The sequence below is a fragment of the Sander vitreus genome, chromosome 11, assembly GCF_031162955.1.
Source record: "Sander vitreus isolate 19-12246 chromosome 11, sanVit1, whole genome shotgun sequence".
In the NCBI taxonomy this organism is placed as follows: domain Eukaryota; kingdom Metazoa; phylum Chordata; class Actinopteri; order Perciformes; family Percidae; genus Sander; species Sander vitreus.
In genome coordinates this window covers 25,807,168-25,820,450 of record NC_135865.1, presented here as the reverse complement: position 1 = coordinate 25,820,450, position 13,283 = coordinate 25,807,168, and the positions used below count along the sequence as shown (strand labels likewise).

The following is a 13,283-nucleotide window of genomic DNA, read 5'->3' as shown; positions in this document are numbered from 1 at the left end:
GCACTGAAACATTTATTCCATTGGTCAACAGAAAATGATCAGTTAATCAACATTAAATGTCATTTTTCAAGTAAAAAATGCCAAACATTTGCTGGTTCCAGCATCTCCAATCTGAGGACTGGTTGATTATACTTCTCTAAAATTGTTGAAAATTAAATATCTTTTGGTTTTGGACTGTTTGTTGGACAAAAACAAGCACTTTTAAGATATCATCTTGGGCTCTGGGATATTGTGATGACATTTACTTTTTGATTTATGTTTGTATTTTGGCGTTTTAGACAGACCAAATGATTAATCAATTAATCATGAAAACTATAATTGATAAGGAAAACAATCATTAGTTGCAGCCCTAAGTTACATATTTGTATAAATTGCTGTAATAAATTCCTCATAACATAATAATAAGCTCAACAGCAAAAGCATTTAGTTGCATTACTTATTAAATTACTTTTTGTTACTACCCTATGTCAAAGTTCCATAAGAATGCAACCCCATGCCCACATCTTCTGTATTAAAGTTGTGTAGAAACAGTAAACAAGACCTAGTTTAACAAGCAACCATAATGTTTAACAGCTAGCTTAGCCACCAGTGACTACACATTCACAGATTACTTACAGTACCTTCCAGCTCTAAACAAAACTAAATGTAGGCTCATCGGTGCTAGCTAAGAAGACATAACAAGTAAATAGGACCACTTGGGAGTTATAACAAAGATCATCTATACCAGGGGTCTTCAACATTTTTCTAGCCAAGGACTCCTTAACTGAAAGAGAAACGGAGTGGGGACCCCATACTGCATATATTGTATAAAATAACTACAATAACCTAAAACCTTTATACATATATTTTTTGCATAGAATACTAAGATTTTATGACATTTTAATTTTTGAAAAAAACTTAAAAAACTCAACAATAATTTGGAGGCCCCCCTGCATTGGCTCTGAGGACCCCCTAGGGGTCACGGACCCCCTGTTGAAGATCCCTGCTCTATACTAAAGATAGCGCACTTCAAGTAGCGCCAATGGTATAAACAGGTCCACACTTCCTGTCTCCTAAATGGGCGTGGCCTCGTTTGAAAGTGTAGTGAACGCTGAGTGGATGGATTATTGTCTTTTGCTAACATATATTTACACAGCTAAAAGACATATTTAGCATCACATAGATTAGTTTTGTTAGGGCATTCATGAATGAAAAGTTGATCTCTTGCCAGATCTCCTGTCAGAGGTCCTGAGACAGAAACAGGTCTCAAACTAAGTTCATTTTCTCCTGATGTGTCCATCTGAAAAATGCCATTTTGCACATATTTATATATGTGAAGAATGGGTCCAATAGGTGAAAGAATCGCTTATAATCTGTGTTCACGTTCACTTCTCCCATTGGAATCAATACACCTAAAGAGGCATGGCCGTGGCAGAGCTCACGTGACACAGATACTGGAAACTACTCTGAGTTGGGGGTCTCGGTTCTAAACCGTCTCTGGTTATAAGAAGGCATATTCATCCTCTTTTGGGGGAGGTGGCCTCAGCTAAGCTAAGTCCTTGACTGGTCTGATTGCTTAAAAGCACCATGATAAAACTAATACTAATAATACTATTAATCAACTTCTTACTGAGAAAAGTGGTCACATTGACTCAGCATTGTAGTAATGCACATGGCTTTGGTGTTAGCCAAAGCCATTGACATTATTTATAAGGATCTAGTAAATCGTATGCTAAATTACAATTCTGGCCTGGGCATCTTAGTAGTAAATATTAAACCCCTCCAGCAAAAGTGGTCACCACTGCCAGTAAAGTAATTAAGGAACCAGGGAATTGTGAACAGAACTGAATACAAAGCTCAATGAATTTTACAAGAAAGCACTCACCCCTCATGTTTCTCACTTTTGCTTATTACTGACATAAATGCTGGAGAGTAGGCCTATCTTGTGGTTTGCAGTTGTCAACACAAATGTCTACCAGTGGACAATGAATTTGTATTGTACTGTGTTTATAAAATACACAGGAAAAAGATCCTGTGTTGCGGGTCATTTGATAATTACTGTAAAGATCATGCCAATACAATATCAATTAACTCCTGCTGAAAATGGCCGATCGAATGCTGACATATCCAGTGACTTACAGGACTTAGTCTCTTTGTAAAGCCAAAGAAATTGCAGAGGGACTTCTGACAAGACGTGACAGCCAACTAGAACTAAAACAATTCCAAATTTTCCTGTACAATTAATTGTCTTTTAACGTTATTGCGATTAACAATGTAGTTGTCTCTTTCAGTTAAATCTAAAAGACATGTATTTATCTATTACTATTTTAAACAATTTAAAGTTTTAAATGAATTCCAGGAAACGTTTGGTTATACTTTTGGTTATATCACTGTTATGTGACCCAGATATTGTAATAACCCAAGTACACAGCCTATGAAGTATAACACGCCTTTTATTATCATAAAACATTCTATTTGTTTTCTTAGATTAACATAAAATTGACAAACGAACATGTATCCTCATCAATAAAAAACAAAGCACTGATCATTAACAAAAAAAACTGATGAAATTAAATTAGGAGTACAAACAAAAGTTATCACTATTAGCAAAACTGTGTGGCAAAATAGTCATCACTGCTTCTGTACTTATGTTTTTTTTCTTAAAAAAAAGGGTTTTTTCTTTCTAACTGTATCCCCCCTTGTCATTCTTGTTGCTATGAACATGTATAGGGACCAGTCGCAACAACCAACAAAAAGCATCGCTTTAGCTCAACAGTCCGACCAATAATCATTTATATAATTACAATTTGGCATATCCAGACAAAATCAACAATTACCATCAACAGTCATACCCCTTAGGACCTTAGCCAATGTTAGCAATTAATTGCGGTTAAACAAAGAAGCCATGATTACGTAAACATATTTTACGATTAGACAATTATTTAACAATTGTTACAGGCCAACTGCCACCTGCCAAAGCCACACAAACCAGCCATGACACATCACTGTTTCCCTCCTTTTGTTTCTCACTGGTAAATACGAGAGCAGCTCTTTGACCTGCAGGAGCATCTCACCATTTCATCTCAGCACAGTATGTCAGACCTGATCACTGCACACATTTGAGAACCACAGAACTGCCATAAATGAGTAATGCAGCTGTCAGTTTAGCTCACTTTCTCACCTTAACATAAACTGCTTAAACCCAAACACAAGCCTGGTGTCACCCTCGCCCTCAGAGAGCAAAGATAAATCGAGAGGTCAAATGATGTCATGCCGCTGGTGTATTGATTTACTGTTGAGGGATCACTTTTTACATTCTTAACATGACATGGGGAGGAAAGGTCCAAAGTGCCACTCGAAAGCACCATTATTATTATTTTTTATATTTCACACAAACAGAAAAATGTTGTGTGAAATGAGCATTATAATGATGTGGTTGTTATTCTTAGTAGCATGGCTGAAAATATAAACTGTGTTCAAAGGGTGCAGCTAGAGAGATAGGTCACAGAGTCATTAAAATAAAAATGTGTATCCGTTTGGGAGTATGCAAGAATGTGCTCACCAAGAAACCCTACAATCTGAACATGAGATTCTAATTTAAATTTATTTGGGTTATATATATTGCGTGCAGAGTTGACATTTTGGCCTGAAAGTGAAGCTAGAAAAATAGAAAGGTTCATCCTCTGGGGAGCATGAATCACTTCAAATTTAAATCAGTAAATCTTGACAATCTGCTCATTAGATTTAATGTGAAAGTGGAAGTATAAGCATGAAAATGCACTATTTTAAACAATAATGATACATGCTTTTATTTGTTGTATATAAGACCAGAATGTAATGTGTTTTTATCTGATGTACATGTATTTGTATTTTTGTTTTTAACATAACATAAAGCTAATTCTTTAATTTTAAAGCTAACTCAGGTGCATTTACTTTTTCCCCTAAAGAATGTTAATTAATGTACAATGTCTCTTTTAAAAATAAAGAATTAAGATACAAATCAAAAAAGTTATGTTAATACACATAACTTTCTATGTGCCATGGTTGTCTTTCAAATAAAGAACTACAAATACCAATAATACATATTGTAGTGCTGCTGTGCTTTGGACAGTGATTTGATATATCATATATATATAAGTATATATATATATATATATATATATATATATATATATATATATATATATATACATGGTACATATCATATTTAAGATGCGGATTTGTTTGTGGCTTTGTTTTGAAAGTCTGTCTTGATATCTATTCTGTTTTAAAATAGTTTTCATTTAATTGTCTGGAAGAGCATAGCGATAAAGTTTTTAAATCATATTTTAGTTGTTTTTGCGAGTTGATATAATAAATGCCACTGATTGTGTTTAATGGGCTCATGATATTGTCTCATATCGGTCGCAGGCCCCTCAACTGAATCAAATCGTATCGTGACAGACTACCACCAAATATCGTATCGTGATAGAACTTGTGATTTACACCTCTAGTTGTTGGACTTCTAGCCCATTTGTATTCAGGACAACCCCCTTGCCTCCCTACTATACTATATGTCTATGTTCGTTCATGTATTTTAACATGCCTTGCTGTAAAACCAATTGCCCTCCGGTGACAAAATTGACAAAAGTTAAATGGTTGAAAGTTGAAGTTGATAACAGGGTCATGTGGGTAAACCATAGCAAAATATGAATCAGAAACAGGCAGGAGCAAAACATACTGATATAAAATGTCTGAATATTCCAACCTGGTCTGGTAATTAAACCTATTGTGCCATCCACTGACAGAAGGAGCTCTTATATCACTGTTATATGTATTATGTCTGTTCCTGTGTTGGCAGTTTGTATTCTAATTACCATTGCTTCTGTTTTTATATCCACTATTTCGCTTTATATGCTTTAACAACACAGATATAGTGCCATGTGATGCAAATAAAGCTGGGAACGTGTTTTGATTGTAGATGCTGCACATTAGACAGGAGGTAGTATTTTATGAACATCTTTTACTGTACAATCAACAATAAAAGACCACTCAGTTGCCAGTTTACTAGATCAACTTGGCTATACTGTAAAAAACTGATACAGTCTAACAAAACACCCCCACCCCAGTATGTCACTGAGGGCAGACTCAAGACTCAGAAACATCTCAACTAGATGTGTATCAAGTGTGTGTATTAGAAATGACACTTTTTGTATTAACTGTGACTTATGTTTTAAGGATTTGTCTTTAGTTTGGGTATGATGTGTTTTAACCTGGATGTGCTCTTTGTTCCCAATGCAAAGAATTTCTGCAACACGGGTTAAAGATAAATGAAGAAAACAGGTTATATAGAGACAAAAGGGTTATAACTATTATTTTCATCATCAATTATTCTGCTGATTATTTTATCGATTAATCAGGTCGTCTATAAAATATTACGTTTGCTCGACCAACAAAATTCAAAAGCCCCTTTAATATTCAGTTAACCAGGAGAGCAAAGAAAAGAAAAAGCCTTTACGTTTGAGAAGCTAAAAAAAACACTGCTATTGCTGTCACTGTGCTTGAAAAATGACTTAAATAACGGATGGTTTATTAAAATTGTTCTAACCTCCACATAGTCTCACCCACACAGTAATGAATAAATTAATGAAAGCACTCAAGCAATTAAACCCAAAGCTAAAACTGTACAGCTTCACATTTAAAAATGAAAACCCCCGTGGGGAAAAAAAAATAAAAGAAAAAAGAAGCAGTGTGTCTTTATAGTGGCAGCTCCAGCAGGCTGTGTGAGTGTATGGGCATCTATCCCCACGTAGGAGTCGACCAGTAACCACAGCTGCTGTCTGTGCAGTACAGCTGTGGCCAGTCAGCACTTTCTGTTGTCCAACACACACCAGCAAAACATGTCTAAAGACTGACTCTTAGACAAAAAAAAAAAAGCAGCTTTGTCTGCCAAATAACCCGAGGTGTAGCCTCCAACCAAGAAACCCCGGGCTGCAGAGTGAGTATTCAGAGTCGCTTCAGACTGCGTTTGTCTTGTGAATGAAAAGAAATGAACCTGTTTGCCTGACCTTCGTACAGCACAACAATAGTCCAATCCGCTCAATAGAAATACAGGCGAGAATCAACAACTTGTTATGCGCACGACACTGACACAAAGGGTCTTAAAGTGAAGTGCTCTTCAAAGTACATTTTTAATTAATTACCAACAATAGCACAGCTGCATCTGTAACAGTCACGATGCCCCCTCTGCAACAATAGGACAAAAATACCAGCAAGGCGTCCAAACTTCAGCTTCTATCTGATTCCATTATCAGCTTGCACGCAGACCGGAGAGAGAGGCGCTTACAGGTGAGCTTAATAGGCGGTACGTATACTCACAGTGAGGGGCGGCGGAGGCTCCGCCAAAGACGCTCAGGGTATAAAGGGTAAACATATGCAGCAGAAAAACCATCTTCCCAGTCGTGGTGTGGTTATTATCCGTGTGTCCGCAGAGAGTGGGAAAAAAAACAGAGGAGAGATTCCTCCTCGCTCCTCCGGCACGGAGGGATAGAAGGAGTCTGATGTGGAAGAGCAAACCGCTCCAACAACGACACTCCCTCACTGTGAGGCATAGCCCGCCTCTCTCTCTCTCCCTCTCTCTCTCTCTCTCTCTCTCTCTCTCTCTCTTCCTGTCTCTTCCTCTCTCCCCCTCTCTGTTTCAGTCTATATTGGCAGAAAAAGAGCATTGTGATGCCCAAGCATTGCTAAAAAAAAAAAAAAAAAAGCACCACAGAGGAAAGCTATGTTCACAGCGTCAGCAGCAGCACTTCCTAATGTATATGCTTCGAAGAATTTCTAAAACTTTAGTGTAAAATAACAAGTATGGTATACAAGCTTGGAGTAGCGTGAATGCCCTTGCAGGTAATAACACAATTGGTTGCTCTTGAATGTGTGGCCGGGGGCCAATCATTGTGAAGCATCTACTTGGAGTGAGGTTTTTCATCCTACTGTGATTCTTTTGTTTTGCAAAGAGCAGAAAATGTACCAGTCTTTTTGTCTCAAATTGAAATCAGTTTTATTGGCATGAGCATATACTGTAAGTACAGGACTAAGAAACAATGTGGCTCAAGGTTTATAATACATGTAGCCTATAAACAAGACTATGAGTCTACTTTCCTTCTTTCTTTTTTACCATACATTAAAAGGTGCACTATGAGTGCCTGCATGGTTTCAGCGCGATTTCATTTTTGTCTCAAATCGTAGGCATCTCTCCTTGATCCTCTAGCTGCCTGCCCCCTGAATACAGCACCAAAATACAACAAACCACTCCAGCCAATCACCGACAAGATGGTTGGGGGAAGGGGTGGGGGTTAATGTTAAGTCAGTTAGTCACAAGGGGGTAAGCCGCTCTCCACAACGCGTAGCTCCTATGGCGCCATTTTGATGCTAACAAGCCATCACCCGCCGTTAGCATTCCATTGACTGCCGTTCATTTTGACGTCACTTTGACAGCGAATAACTTTACATCTGAAGTGTTTAAAGACTCTATTTGTCCATTGTTTATTTCTAAAGAAACACAACAATGTATAAAAGGCTCCATTACCTTATATCTCTAGTAGACGTTTTAGTAAAAATAGGCTAACGATTGTGTCATAACCACGCGACTTACTGTCTCATAGTGGAGGAATTACCGTATAGTACAGGAGAAGCTCGCGGGCAGTTTCGACTTACATTAGCTGTTTAAGTTGAATTACTAATGTTAACTATCATTTTAGTTAGCAATAATTAGCCTGTGTCCATGTTATCTCCTTACATATACCTACGCTCTCTGTCTCTGTAAGATTGGGAATGATTGAGATTTCTCTTGGCACAGCTACCAGAAGATTTACAACTTTCAGACAGGTTGCTCACGTCACAGCTACGTCTTCAAGCTCAGTTGGAGGCTGCGCAGTAACTCACTCAGCTCAGCCATCACCGGAAAAGTGCTTCTAATATACTTCACTGGTCTCCGTCCAGAGCAACGGGATCTGTTGGTCCATTTCTTTTACTGTCTATGGTTAGTCATGACAGTTACAGAAACATGGGGGGAGGGGCGAGCTTGCTCTGTTTTGTTTGAAATTTACTTGGAACGTCAACAGAAGTGACCATGCAGGAACTCATAGTTCACCTTTAAGTGTTTTTAGTGATTTAAAACATTCGCTACTGTGATCTGTAAGGCAGAAAGAAAAAAAAGTAGATTTAGTATCATGCAGTGGGCTATGTGTCTGCTGCATTGTGATGTCACTTCCTACAGTGTTGTCTGTCTGGCACCCCTTGAAGGGGCCCCATGACCTTCTTCCTTCTGCTCTTTTGGTGAACTTTAATATTCATTTCCCAAACACAGTGTGAAATGATTTTTCAAAAATGCTTAATTTTACAATTAATTTAGTTTGACATACATGAGTCAGTTTAGAGTCAGTCAGAATTTACGCAGTATTTGTTTCAGGGACATTGTGTAACAGGACAATATTTAATAGCAAATGCAGTAGTTTGCATTACTACCTTTATACTTTATACATTCCAATTACAGTAAAACCAACTGGGGCAACAAAAGTATAAAAAATAATAACATAGAATAAAGAAAACATAAAATATAGTTTAGCAATTAAATGCGATGATAATAGTGAGAGCCATAGAATAGCAGAGATAATAAAAAATAAAGAGGTAGTAGATTTCAAAGGAGCTCATTACAGCTACATGTGCTGTTGTACTGGTTTTCCCTCTGGCTGTTGTGCTGCTTCAAAAGCCTATGGTATGGTCAGTTTCCCCCCCACAAGTAAATACTGAATTTCCTTTTAGTCTGAGAGAGTATCATATTCTTGGTATTTGAGTATTATTTTGCTGAAGAACATGCTTTTTCTGTGCTCATACAGGCTGCAGTGTAACAGGAAGTGTTGCTCTATCTCCACATCTTGTTGTTGACAGAACTGACTCAGACTGTCTGTTTTCTCTGGGTTGCCAGGGTTGTCTTTGACAACCAGTTTCAATGGCCAAGTCCTGGTCACTTGTGGCCATTTTTTTATTCATTATTTCTCCGTTTCTGTTTGCTTGCACTGTACACACTCTGACTTGGCTATTCAGGGCTGTATTAGTATTAGTATAGTATAGTATTACACTTTACCTTGAGTTTTTTGTTGTGGATGTCCAGGGGCTGGTGCACTATTCATTTTCTGCAGGGAACTTCTCTCCATCGTCTTCTTTTGGCAACACAGATCTTTGTACATAGCCCACGCTTGACTACCTCATAATAATACAACAAAATAAGCTAGTCATGTTTTGCACAGAAACAGCAGAACATCTACCTGACCTTTAGCTTCATAGGCATGACCATAATTAGGTATAGTCAGGGGCGGGGCTAGAAGGGGGGCACGGGGTGTCACCCCCCCCGAAATATGATTCTGACAATTTTCCCAGCCCTTGTCACATTAGCAATACCAATGTTTCCATGATGACTATGATTACTTTACTACCAACATTCAGATACAATGGAACCAGCACTGGAATTATTAGTATTGCGTATGAGATATTAACGTATTATTATTTTTACTTTTGTATTGGTCCTTCCTGTGCCACCCCACTTAAAAATCCTGGAATTGCCCTGAGTAGTATTGCCAAAGCATTTTGAACAAATAGATGTTAAGATGTCAAGATAAAATATTCAATAATAGTATATATCCAATAACAATACTATTATATTATTATTATTATTGTAATATAGTCTACAAAGAAAACAAACTTTCTTGAAGATAATTCTACAGAAAGAATATACATGATATGATAAAATATAGTTTACAGGGGGTTCTCCTTTGGTGTCAGCCACAGAAAGAGATGAAATAAGATTTTGAAGATGCTCTGCACAGTTTCATGTGTTGTTCTACTGGTTTTCCCTCAGGCTCTGACACATATCACTGTTTCCCTGGCAGTGTCAGTTTACTCCCCAAGTAAATGTTGAATTTTGTTTTGGTCCAAGTGTGTGTTGAATTTGTGGCATTTCCTGGTATACAACTACATCACAATACTACATAGCATACACTAATGAAAGACAAACAAATTATTGCAAATATATCCTAAACAAAGATAAGATGAGATATACAGTAGTTTAACATTTTAATAGAATGATGTTGGGAAGCACAGAAGAGAAGACATCAAGTAGAAATGAAAAAGAGGAGCTTCTCCTCTGTAGATGCTTTCAGCAGCATAGTTGCACACAGCTCCCTCTCATTACACATTGGAAGTAAATGTTCCCACTCTGACACTTTGTAAATCCATTTATAAATCAAATCATGGGCTGTGCTCGTGTTTCACTGAAGTTACACTTATTTTTAAGGGTCCAATTTCCTAAAAATATCACTGATATGAAAATTCATAGGAAGGTTCCAGGAAAAGAAAATAATTTGGTACAAAAATGGCAAAATTGACAAAATGTCCAATTGGTGCACTTCCAGGAATCTAGTTTAAACCAACTCCAGAGTAACTTAGATAGTCATTATTTACATAGCTGAACATGGAAGAAAATGGGATGGCCTTCTACAGGCAAGCGTATAAATTCAACATATATGGAGAATAATGTTTCAGAGATATTCCTTGGGAAATTAAAAATGAGCGTTACCACCAAATACTATATTATGAGTATTCAACTTTTACTTGTAATGGACTATTTATAAATTGTAGTTTTTTCTTTTACTTGAACTTATATTCATTGATTATCTGTGACACTTGAAACTGCTCTAAGTTTTATCATCACCTTCTAAAGTTTATATGGCTATTGTTTGTGGCCACCTGGTGAATGTAAGTCCAATATTTACTCTCCTTTTAGCTCTGTTTTGGTCTCCACCAACTCCTGAGGGAAATACCTGGCTGTTTATCAGCTTAAAGCTCCACTGTGTTGCTCAGAAGCTACAGTACTGTATGTGCTAATTTTGTGTGCTGTTTGGTGCTTAGCAGGTAGCATACAGTGTTTTTTTTTTGCTGTTAAACGGTTGGTTGCTGTGGCTAAAAATGTTGCATAATGAGAGCGATGAGACTGAACCAGAACAGTCAATGTGTGGGCCATAAAGCAATACAATGAGATAATAGATCCTAAAAAAGTAGAGCTGAGGGAAACTACATAGTCGGGTGATAATTATCTGTGAATTCTTCATTTGATACCTTTTTCTTTTAACTCCATTCAATACAGATCATCTGAATGGAAGCATCTTTGCATGCTGAACCGCCATATGCAATGGGCTCGACTTTACCACACCACAGACTGTATGGGTTGTAGCTGCAGCGGTAACCGGGCAATCACATGTCCCATTAAATCGAAGAATGCTTGCAGTGATTGGCTGCAAGTAGAACCATATACATAGTTTTTTTTCTAGATCTGGGTACACAAAGGTTTAAATGCAGGTATCGTTTGGCAGAAGTTTAAAATCTACAGGGTACTGGGTTATTTTGGTTTATACCTTAAAGGTACTGAGTACCGATACTAAGTCCTAATGCTGTCAATCCATTATAGTGCATATATTACTATACTGTTATGGGTCCTAGTAGCTTGGGGGCTCAGGCAGTTGCCTACCTTGCCGAATGGTAAAGTCTGCCCTTGAACTCATGAATAGATTTTTATCACGGCTGTGAAGTTTAATTGTAACTTCTGCCTGTTTTTTGGTTAGTTGGACACTGATTGTGAAGGAGAACACTCTCCCCTCAAGGACACTATCATCAGAAGTGCTCGGGCCTAAATATGAGAGTTCTTTGCATCCGAAAACTCCTGCTCATCCATCATGTGGAAGAGTGAAACTCTCAGCAGTGTCTGTGTTTCCCAAATTAAATTCTCCACAGTGGCTGCATCAGAGGACGATTCACTCAGTAGTTTTGTGCCAGATAGAGGATCCTGACAGAGCTGCAATCATATAAGTGTCACAGATTCAGGTGATGTGTGAGCCCCCAAAAAAAGGGAAGCGTACACTTTGATCCCCTGGATAGCCTTAGCAACATCATTTCACAGCTGCCAAGTGGACAAAAAGCTCAGCAAATCCAGCACCAGAATGGGAATTAGACACAGCTTGAATGGTCCTAATGTTTTCTCGTATCTTTATGTGGGCTTTTGCGTCTGCAAACACAGTTCTCATATTCAAATTGCCTACAGCTGTAGTCATTGAAACAAATGTTCCTAAATGTTCCCATCCTCTGTATTGAGCTCCAGAGAGTCATGAAAGGATCAAAGGGAGCATGACGCCGCGAGGAGCTGAATATGGACAATGCAAGCGGAAATGGCCAACTGACATTGTCAGCATGGATTATGGAGCTCGTTTCCAAAGCTAATGTTTCTTGTTTCATTGCCTTTCTCGTTCCTCCCTGCTTTATTGCTCTCTCATAGCTTTTCTTTCCACTGAAAAGCCAATTAAGTCCCTTCATGCTTTCATTTGAATCGCATAGCTTTTTTTCGGTCACCCCGAGAAAAATGCCCCACTTGGGAAATGTGGAAGATGTCATTATTGCTGACTAGAATCCACTGACTAGACCTTTGCAGAACACTCTCTCTTTCCCACAAAAACCTAGATGAAATTATAGTTCTTTCAAGCGACTGTTTGGTCACATTGATTGCATGATTTCCTGGTGTCAGGCATTGACAGATGTGTCCCCATCCTCTATTATAACCTAACAAAACTATTTGATTTTATTCTCTGGTCAAATCAGGGAAATTAGCCCCTGCAAGTGTTTGAAAAGCGAATTAAGTCAAAACGCTTTTCAGTCACTAAAGCAACTTTAGAGGATACATCCCATGTTCAACGGGCGGGTTAAATTGAAGATAAAAATCAAAGTCCACCCTTTCACAAGCATATTAAATCAAAAAAGGATTTTTTTAAGTTCAGTCCACATGTACACAGGTATTTTTAAAACATAGCTTTTTCTATGCGTTTTGGCATCCATGTGCAAACGCATCACTTAAAAAGGATCTTTTGGAGAACTCCTTCCAGCGGGAAGATTTTCAGTTTCAGTTCAGTTTCAGAGTTGTTGGCTTGTAAGTGTGAGTGTGCATGTTATATTTTTTGTGAGGTGTCACAGATGAGTCGATATTTTGTGCAATGGAGAACGCGGTCTAAATAGTGCTGGCTCTAGCCGCTAACAGGACTTCTAGCCTGTTGGTTTGGCATCTTGACAGCGCTTCAATTGTATTTTTCCTTTTCATTTTTACGGCAGATTTGTTTTTAAAACAGTGCTTGTGTGGACAGGATGAGTGAAATCCCCTATATTCAAAAAATACCTGTGTATATGTCAACTACTGTAGGTCTCAGTTTGTTCAAATTTTGTAGTAATAGAACTAC

At 37.9% G+C, this 13,283-nt stretch overlaps 1 protein-coding gene across 1 annotated transcript in view; it reads right to left on the bottom strand.

Annotated features, from left to right (window-relative positions):
- Positions 1-6,487, bottom strand: part of LOC144525577 (contactin-associated protein-like 5) — a 107,214-nt gene extending 100,727 nt beyond the window's left edge. Inside the window, exon 1 of the mRNA XM_078262537.1 lies at positions 6,337-6,487. Within this exon, the coding sequence (XP_078118663.1) occupies positions 6,337-6,409 (73 nt within the window). The 5' untranslated portion in view covers positions 6,410-6,487. The remainder of the gene's footprint in view (positions 1-6,336) is intronic.
- Positions 6,488-13,283: the final 6,796 nt, after the last annotated feature.